Source organism: Cololabis saira, chromosome 6, assembly GCF_033807715.1.
Source record: "Cololabis saira isolate AMF1-May2022 chromosome 6, fColSai1.1, whole genome shotgun sequence".
NCBI lineage: Eukaryota > Metazoa > Chordata > Actinopteri > Beloniformes > Belonidae > Cololabis > Cololabis saira.
This window is the reverse complement of record NC_084592.1, coordinates 1,379,843-1,405,288: the sequence shown is the minus strand read 5'-3', so window position 1 is coordinate 1,405,288 and position 25,446 is coordinate 1,379,843. Positions and strand designations below refer to the sequence as shown.

The 25,446-nt window shown below is 42.0% G+C and overlaps 1 protein-coding gene across 2 annotated transcripts in view; it reads left to right on the top strand.

Moving 5' to 3' along the window:
- Window positions 1-17,019, top strand: part of dars1 (aspartyl-tRNA synthetase 1) — a 224,527-nt gene extending 207,508 nt beyond the window's left edge. For both annotated transcript variants that reach the window (XM_061724316.1, XM_061724315.1), the window contains 9 exons: window positions 1,659-1,770; window positions 3,858-3,992; window positions 6,658-6,805; window positions 11,604-11,750; window positions 12,952-12,994; window positions 14,071-14,151; window positions 14,398-14,509; window positions 16,260-16,331; window positions 16,464-17,019. In XM_061724316.1, the coding sequence (XP_061580300.1) occupies window positions 1,659-1,770; window positions 3,858-3,992; window positions 6,658-6,805; window positions 11,604-11,750; window positions 12,952-12,994; window positions 14,071-14,151; window positions 14,398-14,509; window positions 16,260-16,331; window positions 16,464-16,555 (942 nt within the window). In that variant the 3' untranslated portion in view covers window positions 16,556-17,019. The remainder of the gene's footprint in view (window positions 1-1,658; window positions 1,771-3,857; window positions 3,993-6,657; window positions 6,806-11,603; window positions 11,751-12,951; window positions 12,995-14,070; window positions 14,152-14,397; window positions 14,510-16,259; window positions 16,332-16,463) is intronic.
- Window positions 17,020-25,446: the final 8,427 nt, after the last annotated feature.

The following is a 25,446-nucleotide window of genomic DNA, read 5'->3' as shown; positions in this document are numbered from 1 at the left end:
TTTTTGCTCTCATCTTTCTCTCATTTTCATCTCCTTCTCCTCCTTTCCTCCATAAGTTGGGCATAATTCTGTTGGTTCCGTCCGTGCAAATATTTCCAAACTGCTAGACAAACATGCGAAGTGTCTATATTTCCTCCTGTAAAGGCCGCTGCGTTTTCCTCACGTGTGTCACTCCAGGACCGAGTACCGCTCACACTGGAGTGATGACGGTCACATTAAGATGACAATGTGAATAACCACATACATTTAGGTAAAACATCGGATTCTAGCCATAAGACCGGTATAGAGGGAATGTTCATGACGTCGCAGATGCGACTGAGTGTCGGAAAGACTGAGTGTCGGAAAGACTGAGTGTCGGAAAGACTGAGTGTCAGCGTAAACTTTCAGTTTGAGCAACTGGAAAACATCTAAAATGGGAAAGAACTGTTCTGCGATCTTTAGTAAGAAATCGGAGTTATGGTTTTACAGACTGCCGAAAAATAAGCTTAAGAGAGACAAATGGATCGCTGCAATTCACAGAAACAACTGGATTCCAGACACTGAAATGTGGATTTTTGGTTCCCATTTTATATCAGGTAATGTTGGATTTTTGGGTAGCTAACGTTAAACGGTCAAATCATAAAGTTCAGTGTCCTCATCACTTTAATTTCACCAACAAATCCTGCCTTGAAGTCGGACCAAGCGTCAAGACTTTTGTATCTTCAAGCTTTGCTTCGTGAATTTCCCCGACGTAGAAATTAAGTACATATAAATATCAGGAAACTGGATTGGTGGTCAAATATAAATGTCCATGGACCACTGGTTCTTGGTAACTGTACCAAATATTAATGTCCATGGACCACTGGTTCTTGGTAACTGTACCAAATATTAATGTCCATGGACCACTGGTTCTTGGTAACTGTACCAAATATTAATGTCCATGGACCACTGGTTCTTGGTAACTGTACCAAATATTAATGTCCATGGACCACTGGTTCTTGGTAACTGTACCAAATATTAATGTCCATGGACCACTGGTTCTTGGTAACTGTACCAAATATTAATGTCCATGGACCACTGGTTCTTGGTAACTGTACCAAATATTAATGTCCATGGACCACTGGTTCTTGGTAACTGTACCAAATATTAATGTCCATGGACCACTGGTTCTTGGGGTAACTGTACCAAATATTAATGTCCATGGACCACTGGTTCTTGGTAACTGTACCAAATATTAATGTCCATGGACCACTGGTTCTTGGGGTAACTGTACCAAATATTAATGTCCATGGACCACTGGTTCTTGGGGTAACTGTACGGGTCACAGTCAAGTTCAACTGCCTTTTAATTTAAGCTGATAAATAGCTGTTATCCCGTCTTCTCCACTAGTTGCAGCTGTTTTTGCTGATGTTTTACCACTCAGTGCAGTAAGGGGGCTGGTCCACGGGGGAAGTGACGTCAATGCAGACCCTCTATAGTGAAGGAGCTTTACAGAACTGGGAGGTTTAGCCAGTAGGCGTCTGTAACTGCTTGTCCAGCTAACATTGTCCTCTTGCCCTTTTGAGAATTGAATGAATGATTGAACAATCAGGTCATTATTTAACCTCAACTGTCAGTGTAGTTTCCCACTTCTTTGATGATTGTATAATGTATAGTTATTTCTGTGTTTCCCGCCCCAGACGACCACCAGCCAGGCCGTGTTCCGCCTGCAGTCCGGGGTGTGCCAGCTCTTCAGAGACACCCTCACCCAGAAGGGCTTCGTGGAGATCCAGACCCCCAAGATCATCTCAGGTAAAAGCTACTCAGGGAAGACTGAATACACATGCAGAACCGATGCAGACAGAATGTTCTGCTGAGCCGTTTCAGTGGAGGTTCTGTCCCCTCCAGCTGCCTGTGACTCATCATGGGACGGGTTGAAATCTCACTTCCTGTCCGGGTGCTTGTACACAACAAATTCAAATCACGAGATTACATTTCAGTTCATGTTCTCAGACACTTTTCTAAACAGATACTGCTATGTATATTGTGTGAAAGCAAACGGTAACATGTGGAAATGGTGTCAGATGAGAGGATTTTCCACGGGCGGTTTTGCTCTATCAGCTCTCTGATGAGACTCCCTACTTCCACTTCTAGAGAGGCTCTCCTGGAATTAGACCCACAATGTCTTTTTCTGTTGTACGCTATTGTAAATATGAATGAAATAAATATAAATATGAGAAGAGGCCATTCATCAAGTAAAAATGTTCAGCTTAGTCGTAACATATATGGTAGGAAATAGGTAATTGTTTCTCATAATGTGAATAAATGAATGAGGGTACGGGGAGTGGGGGGGTCAAGGGAGATTGTTTCTTTTTACTTTTTAATGTAAAGCACTTTGTGTTGCACTCTACCTGTATGAAGAGTGCTATATAAATAAATAAAGTTTAAGTTTAGATCAGCAGTTTGTGAAATCCTCAGACCAGCCCGTCTGGCACCAACAACAGCAGCGTTCATGGTTAAACTTAAACCACTTTCCTCCTCATCCTGGTCGTCTTCACCACGTCTACACGTCTACATGCATCGAGTTGCTGCCATGTGATTGGCTGATTAAAAATGTGTGTTGACAAGCAGTTGGACAGTACCTAATAAAGTGGCCTGTATGTATGTTTATAATATAGTGTTGTTTGTGTGTGTATATGTATGTACAGTTGTGTTTCCCCCCCTTCCTGATTTCTTATTTTTTTGCATGTTTGTCACACTTAAATGTGTCAGATCATCAAACAAATTTTAATATTAAACAAATATAACACAAGCAAACAAAATGCAGTTTTTAAATTAAGATTATTATTATTATTAAGGGGAAAGAAAAATCCAACCCTACATGGCCCCGTGTGAAAAAGTGATGGGAACATTTGCCGCTATCACTCCCCCTTTTTTTTTTGAAGGAGCCAATGATTGTGACTTCTCTAATTCAAAACTGATTCAAAAGTGGCGCGCTTCTGTTTTGGCGGCACGTCCAAACAACACTGTTACTTTCTGCTAAACCACATGTTCCTGCGTGGCACCACCCAGGGAACCAGCGGTGTGCGGTTAGTACACGCTGTGACCCCCCACCCTTCTGACGTACCACATGTACCAGAATACTCCCTCAACCACACGTGTTATGAAACATCTGTCTGTTATATAACTGAGAGATATTCATTCCTCTTTAAACACATTCATGACCTGTTATCATTTTAGCTTTGGTACATGTCATTTCTGAACTAGAAACATCATTGTTAGAAGGTAGTAAAACTTCAGTGCCAGCCCTAAATATTTTTGTATTTTATTTTTAAAGGAAAAGAACCAGGGATAGTACATATTAATAACATTTTCATGTAAATATGCTAGATTATAGCCAGTGGTTAATTTGCACCTTTAGTCCCTGGTTGATGTAAAAGAAGGTTCCACACACATACATTACATACAGTCCAAGAAATGATGACACACAGCAGTAAAATACACTACCGGTAATAAATACACAATAGAAGAAAACACAATAAAATACACTAAGATATAAGATCAAACATACAATAAAATACACTAAGATGTAACGTGAGTGCAGACTTGGTTCTGTAGCAGCTTGTTCTTCAGTGTTTAATGAAGGAGGTGAGGGTGGGTTTGTCTCGTATGATATTTGCTACTGTGTTCCATGTATGAGATACTCCGTATGAAAACGCTGATAAAATGTGATAAACGGATGATACCCATCAACATATGGTGGGATACGTCAACTTTTAAATCCAATTGTTTGTCAGACTCCTTTCCAGTTGTTGTTGATGGTCATTTAGCAGTATGCTAAGTAGATGTTTAGTAGATGTTGTAAACATCTCCTTTCCTTCTGTCCTGTCCTCTTCCAGCTGCCAGTGAAGGAGGCGCTAACGTGTTCACGGTCTCCTACTTCAAGACCAGTGCGTACCTGGCCCAGTCCCCCCAGCTCTACAAGCAGATGTGCATCTGCGCCGACTTCGACCAGGTGTTCTGTGTGGGCCCAGGTGAGGGTTAACCAGGTGTTCTGTGTGGGTCCAGGTGAGCTTTAACCAGGTGTTCTGTGTGGGTCCAGGTGAGTTTAGACCAGGTGTTCTGTGTGGGTCCAGGTGAGTTTAGACCAGGTGTTCTGTGTGGGCCCAGGTGACTTTAGACCAGGTGTTCTGTGTGGGCCCAGGTGAGTTTAGACCAGGTGTTCTGTGTGGGCCCAGGTGAGTTTAGACCAGGTGTTCTGTGTGGGTCCAGGTGAGTTTAGACCAGGTGTTCTGTGTGGGTCCAGGTGAGTTTAGACCAGGTGTTCTGTGTGGGTCCAGGTGAGTTTAGACCAGGTGTTCTGTGTGGGCCCAGGTGAGTTTAGACCAGGTGTTCTGTGTGGGTCCAGGTGAGTTTAGACCAGGTGTTCTGTGTGGGTCCAGGTGAGTTTAGACCAGGTGTTCTGTGTGGGTCCAGGTGAGTTTAGACCAGGTGTTCTGTGTGGGTCCAGGTGAGTTTAGACCAGGTGTTCTGTGTGGGTCCAGGTGAGTTTAGACCAGGTGTTCTGTGTGGGTCCAGGTGAGTTTAGACCAGGTGTTCTGTGTGGGTCCAGGTGAGTTTAGACCAGGTGTTCTGTGTGGGTCCAGGTGAGTTTAGACCAGGTGTTCTGTGTGGGTCCAGCTGAGGGTTTTACTTATTACACCTGCACATGACGGTTGGAATTGGATCTGAAGATTTTATTTCGAACATGCATGATTAAAAAAAGAGTACAAAAAAGTTTTAAAAAAAAAGTAGGTATGGTAAGTAGGTTAAAGTAGGTATGGGTGTTTTATAAGTAAGCTTATTGAAACTCTTATATCTCTCTTTTTATATACCTGTGTGTGTGTGTGTGTGTGTGTGTGTGTGTGTGTGTGTGTGTGTGTGTGTGTGTGTGTGTGTGTGTGTGTGTGTGTGTGTGTGTGTGTGTGTATATATATATACAAATGCCCGTTAAGTTGTGCTACTATGTATGTAATAATAGAAGTAATTCTAATGTATTACATTATCATTACTTTACTATAATACGGCAATATAATAGAGAGCAATAGACAGCAATGGTATAACAATATACTTGATTAACTATAAAGAGTAGATATTCTATATACACTGGTTCATATTTATTTACCTCCAATTATATACATAAAAATGACTATAAATCTATATATAACGACATATCTACATATAACTATAAATCAGTATATATTAATATTAATAAAGATAGATACACATATTCAATAAGGTTGTATTGCAAAGGTTGTTAACTTGTCTAGACTTGACTGTAAGGCTTGTACTGTTGGAGTTCCTGCAGAGCTCGGTGTTAGCTGAGCAAACACTGCCCCCCTCTGACTAACTCAGCAAACTCTTTCATGGTTTGAGCCTGTAGGACGTTAACCCGGCCAATCTGCAACTGCTACATGTCTCACATTTAGAGTTGTTATAGGATTCTCACCCATGATGAAATAAAAAAGCAATCATGCGCTGACATACTGAGGTTGTATATTTGCTCTGGATCATCAAAAGGCTTTACTTACAATCTAGTACCGGTAACTGATAATAGCCACTAGCAAAAGAACGTAAAGCCATTCATTTGTGCAAACACTTTTTTTTTATTTTATTTTATCTTGTACATGTAAAAAACAACAATTAAGAAAACAAAAGCAAATAATTTCATACTTTAACACTTAATATCTTAATTTACATGTGCAAAAAGCAGTAGGAAGAAGTGTAAACTTATTTAATCCTACTCACATTCACTAATCATTTATTAACACGTATTTATAATAACTAACGATGACTATGATTATACTCTCACACTTACCTATACATACACATAGTTGAATATTTCTATATATTTGTACACACATGCCCATATAAATATTTATATAAATATACTTATTTACACCATACTATCTCTGTATTACCGTAACTCAATCTGCTCTATATCTATGTATATATCTACTTACACACACACACACACACACACACACACACACACACACACACACACACACACATACATACACATATAATTAGCTGCCCATTTCTGAACATATAAACAAATCTTCCCATTCACCCATCATTATGCCATTATTGTTGAGTTGTGTAATATTCATTTCTACCTTGTTGAAGCGTTTGAAGGAGTTAGGTGAAATTGGTTGAAGGTTCAACGCTAAATGTTTATATACGTGCATGCGAAAACTGAAATATAAATGTTTTCCTTTTGTTTAAGACTCAATTATCTTCAGCGTGAGATGTTACCTCATTACCTGAGGTTGAAAAATAACAATGAAGCCCCTTGACAAACTCTTATTTTAGTTTATTGGTCCTTTCAGTTTCCACAACACAAATGACCCAAAGTACAGGTGGAAATCGTCAGTGTTATACAAAAAAATATATATCATTTTTGGCATAAATAAATAAATATAAATAATTTATATAAATATAAATGTTCCCCATAGTTCATATTTCTAACTCTGCTTTGGAAGAGCTTCTGAATGCTGTCAGGAAGGGTTTTATCGTTGATTTTAAACATAAACTGCACTGTTTTAAGGTCCACTAAATCTCTGAATTTAAGCACATTTGAATTTAGGAATACTCTCTTATTCTATATATATAACGTACTTTATTTTGAGAGTGATTTTCAACCGTGAATGTTTCCAGTGTTCCGGGCGGAGGACTCCAACACCCACCGTCACCTGACGGAGTTCGTGGGTCTGGACATCGAGATGGCCTTCAACTACCACTACCATGAAGTGATCAGCTCCATCACCGACACCATGGTGCAGATCTTCAAGGGACTCAGAGACAAGTAATACACACACCGTTCACACAAACAAACTCAACACTATTCAGCTGGCTACATTCTTTTGTTGTTTTAAAAAATTGCTGCTGTGTATCTGCACTCAAATCCTTCTGGAGTTAAGATGACAAATGCAATTTGAGGGAATGCATTGATGTCTCTTCCCCCCTGGACCTTACTGCTCTGAGTGGTAAAAACATCTGCAACTAGTGGAGAAGACGGGATAACAGCTGATTATCAGCTTAAATTAGCGTCAGTTGGACTTGACAGTGACCCGTACAGTTACCCCAAGAACCAGTGGACCATGGACATTAATATTTGGTACAGTTACCAAGAACCAGTGGTCCATGGACATTAATATTTGGTACAGTTACCAAGAACCAGTGGTCCATGGACATTAATATTTGGTACAGTTACCAAGAACCAGTGGTCCATGGACATTAATATTTGGTACAGTTACCAAGAACCAGTGGTCCATGGACATTAATATTTGGTACAGTTACCAAGAACCAGTGGTCCATGGAGATTAATATTTGGTACAGTTACCAAGAACCAGTGGTCCATGGACATTATATTTGGTACAGTTACCAAGAACCAGTGGTCCATGGACATTAATATTTGGTACAGTTACCCCAAGAACCAGTGGTCCATGGACATTAATATTTGGTACAGTTACCCAAAGAACCAGTGGTCCATGGACATTAATATTTGGTACAGTTACCCCAAGAACCAGTGGTCCATGGACATTAATATTTGGTACAGTTACCAAGAACCAGTGGTCCATGGACATTAATATTTGGTACAGTTACCAAGAACCAGTGGTCCATGGACATTAATATTTGGTACAGTTACCAAGAACCAGTGGTCCATGGACATTAATATTTGGTACAGTTACCCCAAGAACCAGTGGACCATGGGCAATAATATTTGGTACAGTTACAAAGAACCAGTGGTCCATGGACATTAATATTTGGTACAGTTACCAAGAACCAGTAGTCCATGGACATTACTATTTGGAACAGTTACCCCAAGAACCAGTGGTCCATGGACATTAATATTTGGTACAGTTACCCCAAGAACCAGTGGTCCATAGACATTAATATTTGGTACAGTTACCAAGAACCAGTGGTCCATGGACATTAATATTTGGTACAGTTACCAAGAACCAGTGGTCCATGGACATTAATATTTGGTACAGTTACCAAGAACTAGTGGTCCATGGACATTCATATTTGGTACAGTTACCAAGAACCAGTGGTCCATGGACATTAATATTTGGTACAGTTACCAAGAACCAGTGGTCCATGGACATTAATATTTGGACACCAATCCAGTTTCCTGATATTTATATGTACTTAATTTCTACGCCGGGGAAATACACGAAGTAAAGCTTGAAGGCTTACAAAAGTCTTGACGCTTGGTCCGACTTCAAGGCAGGATTTTTTGTAGAAATTAAAGTGATGAGGACACCGAACTTTATGATTTGACCGTTTAACGTTAACTACCCAAAAATCCAACATTACCTGATACAAAATGGGAACCACAAATCCACATTTCGGTGTCTGGAATCCAGTTGTTTATAATACTACAATATAATAGACAGCAATGGTATAACATCCATCCATCCATCGTCCGCCGCTTATCCGTTCCCGGGTCGCGGGGGCAGCAGCCTCAGCAGGGATGCCCAGACTTCCTTCACCCCAGACACTTCCTCCAGCTCCTCCGAGGGGAGTCCGAGGCGTTCCCAGGCCAGCCGAGAGACATAGTCTCTCCAGCGTGTCCTGGGTCTTCCCCGGGGTCTCCTTCCGGTGGGACATGCCTGGAACACCTCCCTAGGGAGGCGTCCAGGAGGCATCCGGTACAGATGCCCAAGCCACCTCAGCTGACTCCTCTCAATGTGAAGGAGCAGCGGCTCGACTCCGAGCTCCTCCCGGGTGACCGAACTCCTCACCCATCTCTAAGGGAGCGTCCAGCCACCCTGCGGAGGAAACTCATCTCTAAGGGAGCGTCCAGCCACCCTGCGGAGGAAACTCATCTCTAAGGGAGCGTCCAGCCACCCTGCGGAGGAAACTCATCTCGGCCGCTTGTATCCGCGACCTTGTCCTTTCGGTCACTACCCAAATTTCATGACCATAGGTGAGGGTAGGTGCGTAGATTGACCGGTAAAATTCGACTCAGCTCCTTCTTCACCACGACGGTCCGGTACATCGACCGCATAACTGCGGACGCTGCACCGATCCGTCTGTCTATCTCCCGCTCCATCGTTCCCTCACTCATGAACAAGATCCCGAGATACTTGAACTCCTCCACCTGAGGCAGGACTTCTCCACCCACCCGGAGAAGGCACGCCACCCTTTCCCGGTGGAGAACCATGGCCTCGGTCTTGGAGGTGCTGATTCTCATCCCTGCCGCGTCACACTCGGCCGCAAACCGCCCCAGCACATGCTGAAGGTCCCGGTCCGATGAAGCCAACAGGACAACGTCATCCGCAAAAAGCAGAGACAAAATCCTGTGGTTCCCAAACCGGAACCCCTCCGGCCCCTGGCTGCGCCTAGAAATCCTGTCCATAAAAATTATGAACAGGACCGGTGACAAAGGGCAGCCCTGCCGGAGTCCAACATGCACCGGGAACAAATCTGACTTACTGCCGGCAATGCGAACCAAACTCCTGCTCCGATCATACAGAGACCGGACAGCCCTTAGTAGAGGGCCCCGGACTCCATACTCACTCAGCACCCTCCACAGAACGGCACGAGGGACACGGTCTAATGCCTTCTCCAGATCCACAAAGCACATGTAGACTGGTTGGGCAAATTCCCATGAACCCTCGACCACCCTGCGGAGGGTATAGAGCTGGTCCAGTGTTCCGCAACCGGGACGCTCAACCCCTCTCTTCACCCGAGTGTCCAAGACATGCGGCCGATGGTCAGATGAAACGACAACAAAGTCGATCATTGCCCTCCGGCCTAGGGTGTCCTGGTGCCACGTTCACTGATGGACACCCTTATGTTTGAACATGGTGTTCGTGATGGACAAACTGTGACTAGCACAGAAGTCCAACAACAAAACACTGCTCGGGTTCAGATCGGGGAGGCCGTTCCTCCCAATCACGCCTCTCCAGGTATCACTGTCATTGCCCACGTGAGCGTTGAAGTCCCCCAGTAGAACAATGGAGTCCCCAGTTGAAGCACTATCAAGTACCCCTCCCAGGGACCCCAAGAAGGCCAGGTACTCCGCACTGCCGTTCGGCCCGTAGGCACAAACAACAGTAAGAGACCTTTTCCCGACCCAAAGGCGCTGGGAAGCGACCCTCTCGTTCACCGGGGTGAACTCCAACACATGGCGGCTGAGCTGAGGGGCTATAACCAAGCCCACACCAGCCCGCCGCCTCTCACCCTGGGCAACTCCAGAGTAGTGGAGGGTCCAGCCCCTTTCAAGGAGCTGGGTTCCAGAGCCCAAGCTATGTGTGGAGGTGAGCCCGACTATCTCTAGCCGGTATCTCTCAACCTCACGCACAAGCTCCGGCTCCTTCCCCCCCAGCGAGGTGACATTCCATGTCCCCACTGAGAGGGTTTTAGTCCAGGGGTTGGGGCGTCGAGGCCCCGCCACGACTGCTACCCAGTCCACATAGCGACGGCCTGCCATGGTCCTTCCTGCGGGTGGTGGGCCTACGGGACGGCGGACCCGCGTCGCCGTTTCGGGCTGAGCCCGGCCGGGTCCCACGGGCAAAGACCCGGCCACCAGGCGCTCGCCAGCGAGCCCCAACCCCAGGCCTGGCTCCAGGGCGCGGCCCCGGTAACGCCGATCTGGGCGACGTAACGCTCCTTGATTTAGTTCTTCTCATAGTGGCTTTGTGAACCGCTCTTAGTCTGGCTCTTAGTCTGGCCCGTCACCCAGGACCTGTTTGCCATGGGAGTCCCTACCAGGGGCATAAGTGCCCCCGACAACATAGCTCCTAGGATCACTCGGGCACACAAACCCCTCCACCACAGTAAGGTGGCGGTTCAAGGAGGGGAATGGTATAACAATATACTTGAATAACTATATAAGAGTAGATATTCTATATATACACTGGTTCATATATTCACCCCCAATTATAGACATAAAAATTACTATAAATCTATATATCGACATATCTACATATAACTATAAATCAGTATATATTAACAGAGATATAAATAAATAAATACTGTACGTATAATACAACTCAATATATCCATATACATACCTACATATAACACATCTATATATGTATTTAGAATCTGAAGAAAACTGATTGGACTTGAATACTAAACATGGTCTTTTCTGTGAACAGACTCCTTTTCTTAAGACAAACGGCTCTGAGAGAGGAAATCCAAAAAGCTTAGATACTAGCTGTTGATGTGCTGGTTGTACTCGTGTTGTCGGAACTGGAATGAATACAGGACTGTCTCAGAAAATTAGAATATTGTGATAAAGTTCTTTATTTTCTGTAATGCAATTAAAAAAACAAAAATGTCATACATTCTGGATTCATTACAAATCAACTGAAATATTGCAAGCCTTTTAATATTTTAATATTGCTGATTATGGTTTACAGTTTAAGATTAAGATTCCCACAATATTCAAATAGGATATTTGAGTTTTCTTAAGCTGCTCTTAAGAAAATCACAATATTCAAATTTTCTGAGACAGTCCTGTAGATTAAATGTTTTATAATTGAGACTAGCTTTAAGTTTAGAGCAAGATGTGTATTATTATTCAAAGAAATGTGTATTCATGCTAATCTTGCAGCAATGAAAATAAGAAATTGTGTGTTTGTGTGGAGCTTCCAGACGGAGATCCAGACGGTGAACAAGCAGTTCCCCAGCGAGCCGTTCCGGTTCCTGGAGCCGACCCTGAGGCTGGAGTTCAGCGAGGGCGTGGCCATGCTGCGGGAGGCCGGGGTGGAGATGGGGGACGAGGAGGACCTCAGGTCCGAGAGCAGCACATCACAAACACGCTTTACTTTACTGAAAACACAAGTACCTTTAACACCCGGCTTTCAAACATCACCCCAGTAAAGCTGCTTTCACATAGAGCGCCGTTTGTGCCGGGTGGGCACCGGGTCGCGCGGAGCACGGCGCGCATCGCGCACATATACCGTATTTTCTGGACTATAAGCCGCACCTGCATACAAGCCGCATCCGCTTTATTTAAAAAAAAAAGAAAAAAAGATATTTCAGCCGCAGATATTTCTGTTGTTAGATTAGATATTTACTACATGTACAGAAGGATTCTGAACTGTAAATGATGTTCATGTTTGTACCTAAATAGATCCTTTCCTAACAGTGTCTTTTAACACGGCAGCAACTTTGCTGATTAACACTGGACAGAACCAAGAGAAAATAACCGGTATTTATTTATCTATTTATCTGTTTGAAATCTGCTTCTACTTCTTTCTGCTAAAGAAGAAGTAGTGTATTCTTCTGTGCATTTATTTTGTATTAGTTTTGATTCTAATTCCGGTTAGAGCGCCCCGAGCGGTGGAAGAAAAATCCACAGAATAGCTGCACCTTTGTATAAACCGCAGGGTTGAAAACCTATGAAAAAAGTAGTGGCTTATAGTCCAGAAAATACGGTACTTGTTGATTCAGTTTGAAAAATGTATCTAAAAGCCCTGGCTTTAGTTCTTAAGACAGGATTTGGGGGAATACAGGCTCGTACCACTTTTAAACACATCTGGTGTGTCCAAATTGTGGGATTTTTCTGCACTTTTGTCCCTGTTTATTGAGGTGACGATAGGCCTGCAGTCTCGTATCCCACACAGACTCACAGCCAAGGTCCTTCTTTCCTCCATCTTGATCGTCTCTGATCTACAACCTGCACGTTTTTTTCACCCTCCACCACCTTCTCTCCTATTGGACGCACCGAGATGTCGTCACAGCGCGGCACGGTGAAATTAAAAACTGTTGAACTGGGGCAGGCAGGCGGTGCAACGCTGCGGCAGCACAAACTAATGAATGGGAAAGCCGGCGGCGTCTGCGCTCGGCCCCCTCTATGTGAAGGGGCTTCACTCTGCAATTAAAGTGGTAGAAGATAAATCAATCAATGCACTGACAGGATAATGACTTGGAATGGGTGTATGATGAATTCAGTAATATGCAAATACATTTTTTTGCTTTTGTGTTCTTTAGTACACCAAACGAGAAGCTGCTGGGTCGTCTCGTCAAGGAAAAGGTATGTTCCAGTGTTCTGGAGTATTTATCACACTATGAATGTTGCTTGATGAATACACACTGTGTGAAACGGCATCAGCACTTCAAACCGTTGAGTTAAAGAAATCTTTCAAAGCAGGGGTCTTCAACCTTTCTTATCCCAGGGACCCTTGGATGAGAGAGAAACAGAGCAGGGACCCTCGCCTGGAATTCTGATTTTGTCAAGTTTTAATCTTGGCTTCTAATAACTTTTGAATGTGTTTTATTCTGCTTCTATCACCTTATTAACCAGTTCCTGACTGGGTTATTAGCTACATGTGTTTACGGTTGATGAAACTTTGTCCTCGTCAGACGTGGAAGGAGTAACGTTAGGCCGAGCTGGAACGTTACAATCTCCAGCTTTAGGCTTCCTTATTGTCACTAATTTATCCTTCAGGTCTAACTAGCGTTAAATAGGAAATAGACAAGTCAATTTCACAACTAATTTTCTTTTCTTAAACAGCTAGTTAGCTCGCTTTTCCGCTCTAAAGTTGACATTAGTTACATGACTCATGGGAATCATTTATGTAGAGTTGTAGACTAAATAGTATTGTCAAAAGTAGATTATTATTGCCTGTTAATGGAGTTTTCTCAATCAAATATATATATATACATATATATATATATATATATATATATATTTATTTATTTATTTGATTGAGAAAACTCCATTAACAGGAAATATATATATATATATATTTTAACTCTCACAAATTATTTAGCCTAAATTGCCTTTATTAAGTTGGAGGACCCCCTGCAGTACCTCCGTGGCCCCCTAGGGGTCGCAGACCCCTGTTTTAAAGCATTAAAAGACAAACACCAAGGCAGTGTAATGATGCAGTCCTGCCAGATGTGTAACAGAGGTAAAGGTAGAGCTCACTGATTTAAGGCTCTTCACATCTGACCTAAACCACGAGCAGAAACCACTTCCACCAGCTCGGGGGCTGATTGAAGTCTTTTATTTTTTAGGCCTGCTTACACATTTTGGCACTCACTTCACTGCTCAACAAATATTTAGCTATTGACTGTTTTTCTGAATGGTTTTTCTTTTTTTCCCAGTATGATACAGACTTTTATGTACTGGATAAGTACCCACTGGCCGTTAGACCTTTCTACACCATGCCTGATCCAAACAATCCTGTAAGTTTCTGCTGACCCATTCAACACACACACACTTTCAAACTTAAAACTAAATGATGTCCTGGGAAACTGTAAGCCTTTTAAATAGTTGTGAGCTGCTTTAATCAAGTGTATTTTAGTCCAATCTGTATGTTGAAGCTCTAGTTGTATTGAGATTTGGCCGCCTTATCTCTTTTTTACGTTTGTTTCCGTCCATGAACCAACTTGAGGATAACCTGATCTTTAGGCTTGTTTGTATTTGTACAGAAATATTCCAATTCTTACGACATGTTCATGAGGGGCGAGGAGATCCTGTCTGGGGCTCAGAGGATCCATGATGCCCAGCTGCTGACGGAGAGGGCCGTCCACCACCAGATCGGTACGCTCAGATCCCGCCCAGACACCAGATACCGCTCAGATACCGCTCAGATCCCGCCCAGACACCAGATACCGCTCAGATCCCGCCCAGACACCAGATACCGCTCAGATCCCGCCCAGACACCAGATACCGCTCAGATACCAGATACCGCTCAGATACCGCTCAGATCCCGCCCAGACACCAGATACCGCTCAGACACCAGATACCGCTCAGATACCAGATACCGCTCAGATACCAGATACTGCTCAGATACCGCCCAGACACCAGATACCGCTCAGATACCAGATACCGCTCACATACCGCTCACATACCGCTCACATACCGCTCAGATACCAGATACCGCTCACATACCGCTCCGATACCGCTCAGATACCGCCCAGACACGGCCCAGACATCAGATACCGCTCACATACCAGATACCGCTCAGATCCCGCTCAGATACCGCTCAGATACCGCTCAGATACCGCTCGCATACCGCTCGCATACCGCTCGCATACCGCTCGCATACCGCTCGCATACCGCTCAGATACCGCTCGCATACCGCTCAGATACTGCTCAGATACCGCTCACATACCGCTCAGATACCGCTCACACACCGCTCACATACCAGATACCGCTCACATACCGCTCGCATACCGCTCAGATACCGCTCGCATACCGCTCAGATACTGCTCAGATACCGCTCACATACCGCTCAGATACCGCTCACACACCGCTCACATACCAGATACCGCTCACATACCGCTCGCATACCGCTCAGATACCGCTCAGATACCGCTCAGATACCGCTCAGATACCGCCCAGACACCAGATACCGCTCACATACCAGATACCGCTCACATACCGCTCACATACCGCTCACATACCGCTCACATACCGCTCACATACCAGATACCGCTCACATACCGCTCAGATACCGCTCAGATACCGCTCACATACCGCTCAGATACCGCTCAGATACCGCTCAGATACCGCTCAGATACCGCTCAGATACCGCTCAGATACCGCTCAGATACCGCTCAGATACCGCTCACATACCGCTCACATACCGCTCACATACCGCTCAGATACCGCTCAGATACCGCTCAGATACCGCTCAGATTTTCCACAAACTGAACTAAAAGTAAATGTCAGGTTTGCATTATGAATCTTCAGTTTCATACAAGTAATAATATTTTGTCACAAACTGAATAGTTTCTCTCATGTATGACTTGACTTTTTTCTTTTCCAGAAATGTAACAACTAAAATGAAATACATAAATTAAAGTAAATAAATAAACTATGAAAAGTCCCAAACTCTATGACAGAGCTCAGAGCTTCACCTGCTCCAGCCTGAGGCCGTAAGGTGAACCCGTTATCGTTTCATCCTCACACCTTTGGGGGCGACACAATCTTTACATCATAAAAAAGATTGATTCATGCTCACCTTAGAAGTAAAAGTTTGGAGCTCTAAACCCCAAGAGTCCCGTGATCGGGACCAAAACGGTACTAGTTTCTTCTGAGCGGAGTCAGATTTTGGTCCGCGGGTCGAGGTCGTCACGTGATCCCGCTGCACCAATAGGATGTTACTAGTAAACACAATAGATTAATATTAATAACCCAATATCAGCTACAGTTTGTCACCTCCACGACACGTATCGTGACGTTTTTGTATCGCGAAATCTCGTGGCACCATATATTGTTCCACCCCTAGTTATAAGCTACCTTTTTTCTTTCTTAATAACTGTTGTCCTATCTTCAAATCCTCTAGATCTGGAGAAGATCAAGTCATATATTGATTCCTTCCGCTATGGCGCTCCCCCACACGGTGGTGGAGGCATTGGTAAGCAATACTAACGTGTTTTTTATTATCAAAATTATTTTTATTCCCACTTTTACAGCAGAGTGCAGTCAGAATGATTACAAATGTCTTGCAAAACAAAACAAAGTTAGAGTAAACTTTGCTGGTTCCCAGGCCTGGAGAGAGTGTGCATGCTGTACCTGGGTCTCCACAACGTCCGTCAGACGTCCATGTTCCCCCGGGACCCCAAACGCCTCACGCCCTGAACCCCAAACGCCTCACGCCCTGATCCCAGCGGGGACAAACCACCAACTAATCAACGACGGCTCCAACTAATCAACCAGCTCTGCAGGAAACAGTGCCACCTTCTGACTCTAATGTGCCACTAAAAGTGAAGTATTGAGAAGAATGAGGTCGTGGTAATAATGAGTTCTTTGAGTGGTGTGTATTTGTGTATTCTTTTCCACCAACAATAAACAACCAATGAAGAGGGGATTGGCTAATTATTCTGGGATGCTGCACACACTTGCTTCATGTTCTTGTCAATGAGTCAGTGTTTGAGATTTTCAATGTGGAGATTTTAAAAATACTTTGTAATATGGATGAAAGTCCCTTTTCCCACAAGCTTAGAGGTTGGACTAATGACTGGTGTCCAGGAGTATCCTGTAACTCCAAATGTTTGTAAGTAATTAATACAAATAAACACTGACAATAAAGAACATTGTGAATCGCTTTGGCCTCATATTTTGGGAATGGTTGCATTAGAAAGCTTTTACAATTACTCTTAATTAAAACACTGATTAAAGCTTCAAGCAGCGATGAACGGGACCTCCACTCACGGCCACCGGCCCGCATAAGCATATCAGAAATGAAACCACCCACAACTTTCTATGTCAAACCATTCAAAAGTTATAGCAGAAAATAGGGACAGCCAATCAGAAGAAGGGGTGGGGCTAAGTTTCACCAATTATGGTCAAGGACTCAATACAGAGTCCAATGACACCATCGAGTCTTTATGTCAAAGCATTCAAAAGTTAAGGCAGAGAAAAGTTTTCCGGGGGGCGCTGTTGAGCCGTTAGGCCACGCCCATTAATGCAAACCATGAAATATCAAATGTATCGCCAGGCCTGGCTTGAATGCAAAATTTGGTGACTTTTGGCGAACTATCAAATATGGACCAATCAGATGAAGGGGGAGCGTGCATTTTGGCGTCTAGCGTCTCTTTTGAAAGAGAAAAGTAATGCGCGTAATCACAGGATGGAGAAGCATATTTTGATGTATAACACACCTGGGTGCACGTTACGGTTCGGGCCGTATTAACTGTATAACCTATATTTGAGGTAGTTACCAGCTAATTACACTTCAATGACCATGTAGTTACCTTGTATTTACTATACATTTCATGGATAACTACCGGGTATTTACCCATTCATTATTGATTTATGTATTATCAATGGATTGGTGCATGTACCCCCGAGGGGTGTAAATGATTCTAAAAGGGGAAAAGGGGTATGTGAGGGGGTGTGGTCCAACTTTCTAATTGCGGGGTAAAGGGGAGGTAATTATCAGACGTTTTGCCAATTGTTCAAATCATAATCTAAAATTACCATGTAATATTATGGAAACAACACACGCTTTCTTTTACAGTCCAGTTTCACTTTAATTACTGAGTAAAAGCCAGGTAAAAATGTATTTACTTATTGGGTAAATACTTAGGAAATAGAATTACTGGGCAAGTACTACAAGGTAAGTACCTGCCAATTACCAGGTAAAACATGGTAACTATGAGGTTAATTACAAGGTCAATAGAGTCATTTACACCCTCGGGGGAACATGCACCAATCCATTGATAATACATAAATCAATAATGAATGGGTAAATACCCGGTAGTTATCCATGAAATGTATAGTAAATACAAGGTAACTACATGGTCATTGAAGTGTAATTAGCTGGTAACTACCTCTAATATAGGTTATAATGTCCTGGTAGTTTGCAGAAAAATACTTAGTAATTACCTGGTACTTATAAATAATTAATGTAATTTCAGAGTAATAACATGGTAAATTGACTGGTAGTTACCAATATTAACCTAGTAAATACCTGTAATTTCCCTCATAGTTCCCATCTAATGTCTTTGTAATTACCTAGTAATGTTTAGTTTAAACAACCAGGTATTTACCATGTTATTACACGGTAAATACACATAATTACATGGTACAAGAAAATACGTAATAATTACCTAGTACTTACTGGGTAAATTACCCGGTAGTTACCATGTAATTACCTTGTAAATACAAGGTACTACTAGGTAATTACAGTGTAATTACCATGGTATTACCTGGTTATTACTGTACTGTAGGGGTGTAACAATATATCGTGCCACGAAATTTCGCGATACAAAAACGTCACGAAACGTGTCGTGGAGGTGACAAAGTGTATCGCGATATTGTGTTATTAATATTAATCTATTGTGTTGACTAGAAACGCGCATCCAACCGGGACCGCGACCGCGCGGACCAAAATCTTACTGCGCTCAGGAGAAAGTAGTCCCGTTTTGCGGTCCCGTTTTGAGCTCTGAACCTTTATTTATTTAAGTATGGTGTAGAGTTAAGCCTTACCTTATTAAATTAAACCTTTTTCGGGTCATGAGTAGGATAAACACGGGACAACTTCTGCGTGAGTTTGCGTGTACTTCAATGTCCCTCAACAGCGTAGGATCTAGTGCCGTATCACTCCGCCCAATCTAAAACATACTAACAACTGATATACTGACTAGTGTAATTATAGTCCCTGATTTACAGAATATAAAGAATATATTTATAAAATAATCAACCCTGAATTACCAAAATAACCTTCTTAACAAAAATAAATCTCCTCTTACACTTATAAGGTGAGCATGAATCAATCTTTTTTATGATGTAAAATTGTATGTAATTATTTACTTGTATTTATTTATTTAATTTTAGTTGTTACATTTCTGGAAAATAAAGTCAAATCATACATGAGAAACTATTCAGTTTGTGGCTAAATATTTGTACTTATATGAAACTGAAGAGGCATAATGCAAACCTGACATTTACTTTTAGTTCAGTTTGTGGAAAATGGTTGGCCTGGCTTTCTCTTTAAAACTTAAACAGTTATAAAGCGTTACAAACTGGAACAATAGGGCAAACACACAGTATTGTTTTGTACTTTGTGTCTTTCAAATAAAAGACAATTTTTTCCAGTCATATGTTCCTCATTCAAGGTTGTTAAAAAAATACTGCTATAATATCGTATCGTATCGTTATCGTGACCTCAATATCGTGTATCGTACCGTATCGTGAGATTAGTGTATCGTTACACCCCTACTGTACTGTAAAATAAAGGGTTACCGGAAAGTTCAGGCCAAAAATCAGTATTGCATCAAACCAGAGAACTCCTGTTATGAAATTCCCTGGGCAGAACATAGTTTAATATCGCCAAGATTAGGAACATCGTCTCCCAGAGTGATGCTGAAAAACCAATTCACGCGTTTGTATCTCCTAGGGTAGATTAGTGTAATGTAATATTTGCAGGATGTAATTCTCTGAATAGGCTCCAGCTGATCCAAAATGCAGCGGCAGAGTGCTGACAGGAATCAGAAAGGTTAGCTTCGCTTCATTTGCTACGCGTAAAACTCAGAATCCAATTCAAAATTTAAATTTAAATTATATAAGTAAAATTATTATTATTATTATACTTGAGTATAAAACCCAAAACGGCTTAGCTCCACAATATTTGCAAGACCTGATAGTGCCTTATGTTCCTGGCAGAGCTCTCATTATTAACACATTCTTATTTACAATGACGGCCTGGCAAGAGACAAGGACCACTTGGTTTACTCGTAGTTCCTAGAGTATCCAAATGTAGATTGGGGGGGGGGGGGGGGGGTGTTCTAGTGCTATCAGGCACTTTTACTATGGAAACAACTTCCAATCTGGGTTAAGGAGGCTGACACCACCTCCACCTTTAAAACCTGTTTAGTAAAGCCTATAGTTAGTGTAAGTGTGTTGTTCTATCAAATGTGTTTATCTTGTTTTTAGCCTATCTGCCCACTAGGGGGAGCAGTGATACCGTCAATTGAGCACGGTCTATTTAATCAGGGTGTAATCACACACAGGGGGCAGTGTGGAGACAAAGGTTTTTTGACCATGCGTTCGGGCGAATGGAACAAGTAAGAAATAGCAGGTGGATATTTATGTTTGTTTTTTTTATGTTTACAAAGATGACAAGTGGCAATACCTGGTTGAACACTGTAAGGATTAAAATTATATTGGAAACATTGGAACATTGGAAAAGGCTCGTATTTGCACGGGTCATACTGAACTCTAATCACAGCCAGGCAGTGGCTGTTTGATAAGCAAATGGTCGCTACAGTTAGTGTTAGTAAACCTCTAGTTAGTGTTTAGTAAACCTCTAGTTAGCATTTAGTAAACCTCTAGTTAGTGTTAGTAAACCTCTAGTTAGTGTTTAGTTAACCTCTAGTTAGCATTTAGTAAACCTCTAGTTAGTGTTAGTAAACCTCTAGTTAGCATTTAGTAAACCTCTAGTTAGTGTTAGTAAACCTCTAGTTAGTGTTTAGTTAACCTCTAGTTAGCATTTAGTAAACCTCTAGCTGGTGTTAGTAAACCTCTAGTTAGTGTTAGTAAACCTCTAGTTAGTGTTTAGTAAACCTCTAGTTAGCATTTAGTAAACCTCTAGTTAGTGTTAGTAAACCTCTAGTTAGTGTTTAGTTAACCTCTAGTTAGTGTTAGTAAACCTCTAGTTAGTGTTAGTAAACCTCTAGTTAGTGTTAGTAAACCTCTAGTTAGTGTTTAGTTAACCTCTAGTTAGTGTTAGTAAACCTCTAGTTAGTGTTAGTAAACCTCTAGTTGGTGTTTAGTAAACCTCTAGTTGGTGTTAGTAAACCTCTAGTTAGTGTTAGTAAACCTCTAGTTAGTGTTTAGTAAACCTCTAGTTAGTGTTAGTAAACCTCTAGTTAGTGTTAGTTAACCTCTAGTTAGTGTTAGTAAACCTCTAGTTAGTGTTTAGTAAACCTCTAGTTAGTGTTAGTAAACCTCTAGTTAGTGTTAGTAAACCTCTAGTTAGTGTTAGTAAACCTCTAGTTAGCATTTAGTAAACCTCTAGTTAGTGTTAGTAAACCTCTAGTTAGTGTTAGTAAACCTCTAGTTGGTGTTTAGTAAACCTCTAGTTAGCATTTAGTAAACCTCTAGTTAGTGTTAGTAAACCTCTAGTTAGTGTTAGTAAACCTCTAGTTAGTGTTAGTAAACCTCTAGTTAGCATTTAGTAAACCTCTAGTTAGTGTTAGTAAACCTCTAGTTAGTGTTAGTAAACCTCTAGTTAGTGTTAGTAAACCTCTAGTGTTTAGTAAACCTCTAGTTAGTGTTAGTAAACCTCTAGTTAGTGTTAGTAAACCTGTAGTTAGTGTTAGTAAACCTCTAGTTAGTGTTAGTAAACCTCTAGTTAGTGTTTAGTAAACCTCTAGTTAGTGTTTAGTAAACCTCTAGTTAGTGTTAGTAAACCTCTAGTTAGTGTTTAGTAAACCTCTAGTTAGTGTTTAGTAAACCTCTAGTTAGTGTCAGTAAACCTCTAGTTAGTGTTTAGTAAACCTCTAGTTAGTGTTTAGTAAACCTCTAGTTAGTGTTTAGTAAACCTCTAGTTAGTGTTAGTAAACCTCTAGTTAGTGTTAGTAAACCTCTAGTGTTTAGTAAACCTCTAGTTAGTGTTAGTAAACCTCTAGTTAGTGTTTAGTAAACCTCTAGTTAGTGTTTAGTAAACCTCTAGTTAGTGTTAGTAAACCTCTAGTTAGTGTTTAGTAAACCTCTAGTTAGTGTTTAGTAAACCTCTAGTTAGTGTTAGTAAACCTCTAGTTAGTGTTAGTAAACCTCTAGTTAGTGTTAGTAAACCTCTAGTTAGCATTTAGTAAACCTCTAGTTAGTGTTAGTAAACCTCTAGTTAGTGTTAGTAAACCTCTAGTTGGTGTTTAGTAAACCTCTAGTTAGCATTTAGTAAACCTCTAGTTAGTGTTAGTAAACCTCTAGTTAGTGTTAGTAAACCTCTAGTTAGTGTTAGTAAACCTCTAGTTAGTGTTAGTTAACCTCTAGTTGGTGTTTAGTAAACCTCTAGTTAGTGTTTAGTAAACCTCTAGTTAGTGTTAGTAAACCTCTAGTTAGTGTTAGTAAACCTCTAGTTAGTGTTAGTAAACCTCTAGTTAGTGTTTAGTAAACCTCTAGTTAGTGTTAGTAAACCTCTAGTTAGTGTTTAGTAAACCTCTAGTTAGTGTTTAGTAAACCTCTAGTTAGTGTTAGTAAACCTCTAGTTAGTGTTTAGTAAATCTCTAATTAGTGTTTAGTAAAGCCTATAGTTAGTGTTTAGTAAACCTCTAGCTGGTGTTGGTAAATCTCTATGTAGTGTAAACTCTAGTGTGTTAGAGTCAGTAGTCATAGTTGCAGCTATAGAACAAGACTATAATAGTTAGTCTCAAATATAGCTTGGTGGTAGATATGCTGCTATAGGCCTATGCTGCAGGGGGGCACCGACATGATCCACTGGGCGGTGCCTCTCACCCTTCTTCTTTTTCCTTTCTCAGTTATTAAAGGGGACCTATTATGGCATTTAATGTATATTTTAAACAGGCCTTGAATGTCTTAAAAACAATCAAAATCTTGTTTTTTCTACATAAAACAGAAATTCAGCCTCTGGGCCATGTCTGTAGTTTTACCGCTTCTAACCTCCTTCTCTATGAGTGATCCTGAGGGGGCGGGGCTATGATAATGAAGCTCTGTGCTGATTGGCTGCTTGAATGAGGTGTAGCAGGGGAGGGAACAAAGCCTCTCCGGCCAGAAGAGCATCCGGCTGCGTACACAAAACGTGTCCCATGCGAGGGATTGTCGGCGAAAAAAATCAATTCCATTGCTTTATTTATTTTCTATTGGACTGTCCTAACTGGCCGTGAGTTTAATGGTTTCAGTGTGGACAGAGAGAGTTTAATGGTTTCAGTGTGGACAGAGAGAGTTTAATGGTTTCAGTGTGGACAGAGAGAGTTTAACGGTTTCAGTGTGGACAGAGAGAGTTTAACGGTTTCAGTGTGGACAGAGAGAGTTTAACGGTTTCAGTGTGGACAGAGAGAGTTTAACGGTTTCAGTGTGGACAGAGAGAGTTTAACGGTTTCAGTGTGGACAGAGAGAGTTTAACGGTTTCAGTGTGGACAGAGAGAGTTTAACGGTTTCAGTGTGGACAGAGAGAGTTTAACGGTTTCAGTGTGGACAGAGAGAGTTTAACGGTTTCAGTGTGGACAGAGAGAGTTTAACAGTTTCAGTGTGGACAGAGAGAGTTTAATGGTTTCAGTGTGGACAGAGAGAGTTTAACGGTTTCATTGTGGACAGAGAGAGTTTAACGGTTTCAGTGTGGACAGAGAGAGTTTAACAGTTTCAGTGTGGACAGAGAGAGTTTAATGGTTTCAGTGTGGACAGAGAGCGTCCGATGTCACGCAGCTCGACGCGATAGTCGGATGCTCGCATGCAGTTATGACACGGTGTAAACGGATCTTAAAGCCTGGTTTACGGTTCTGCGTTAAATCGGCGCGTACCCTACGCCGTAGGCTCTGTGTTGGTGAAGCGCGGAACCATAAATCAGCCTTTAGTTCCCTGAAGAGGGAACGGGTCACCTCGTCTTCACACTAATTCACACAGGAAGATTTAAGTGAATTCTAAACAGTTACACCACAGTTATTTACTCTGATTTCTTATGTTACAAGACAAACGAATCATCAATCATCAATCAATGAACTGTAAAGAAATCACAACACTGAATTTTCACAAATGGCAACTTTATTGTTAAAAAAATAAAAGAACATAAGTTGTATATAAATAACATTTATGGACTATTTCTGGCTCAAGGAAGGACCGTGCGTCTTCTGAAGGTGTCGTTGAAGCTTCAGGTGCTTGGAAGATCTGAAACCACAAACAGAAGAAAAATGTGTTACTAATAGAGCTCCGGTGTTACCTAACGAGTGAGTGGCTCCGTTAGGGAACACTGGAGCCACCAGAGCTGCTCACCGGTCCGGTGAGTGGCTCCGGTGCTCCGGAGCTAAATACTTAGCCCATGCAAAGATCATACTTGTAAACAAACATAAAAAAATAACGTCACTTACCGCTGACTCGTGTGCAGTTACCGGGTCCGTACTGTTGGTACTGATCCTTTTATGAGGGTAAATGTCGATGCAAAACCTCATTTTTACTGTCCCTCGTTGTTCAAACAGCCACACGATTCACCGCTTCTAAACAATGGCGGACGCTCCAGCCGGCGGAGTTGGTTGTGGGCGTGGTTTCAGCAGCGGAGGCCAAACCTCTGCCGATCTGCCGATCGTGACGTCACTATAGGTGCAGATTCTGAATGGCTCGTAGAAGTCACATGACACTGGCAGGATCATCCGGGCGGCTGTACAGACACTGCAGAATTTGGTTTCTTTCCTCCTTCTCTGAGTTGTCAGGCTGAGGGGAGACCACTTTATATATGTTAAAGCAAGAAAAAACCTGGTTTTCATAATAGGTCCCCTTTAATTAGAAGTATGTCATCACCATCACTGTTCTCCATCGTTCTTGTAGTTTGTTGTGCTGGTCTGCCCCCCCTTCCCCCTTTTTTCTCTTTTGTGCATGTTTGCAGGCCCTGTAGTGCACCAGTTAGCCATTGTGTCTGTGTCTCTCCTTTCTCTGTTATTCATTCTCTCTGTCTGTTCTCTCTTTTCCTGCTCTGCTGGTCTTCGGCAGGGGGGTCCCCCTTTGAGTCAGGTCCTGGTCCAGGTTTCTTCTCCCCTTATGGTCCAGGTCCTGGTCCAGGTTTCTTCCTCCTAAAGGGGAGTTTTTCTTGCCACTGTTTGGTTTAAGTTTTTTTTCCCACTAGGGGAGTTTTTAACTGTCATTCTTTATGTTTATGTTTATGTAATAATTCCTCAGCTGTCATGTCTGAGTCTCTGGAAAACACCTAGAGACAACTTGTGTTGTAATAGACTATAAATCGATACAATTTAAATTGAATTGAATAGTTTTAGTGTGATAAGTAATTAGCATTTGACCCATCCAATGTGAAGACTGAGCACCCAGGACAATTTTCCCTTCAAGACAACAAGATTTATCTC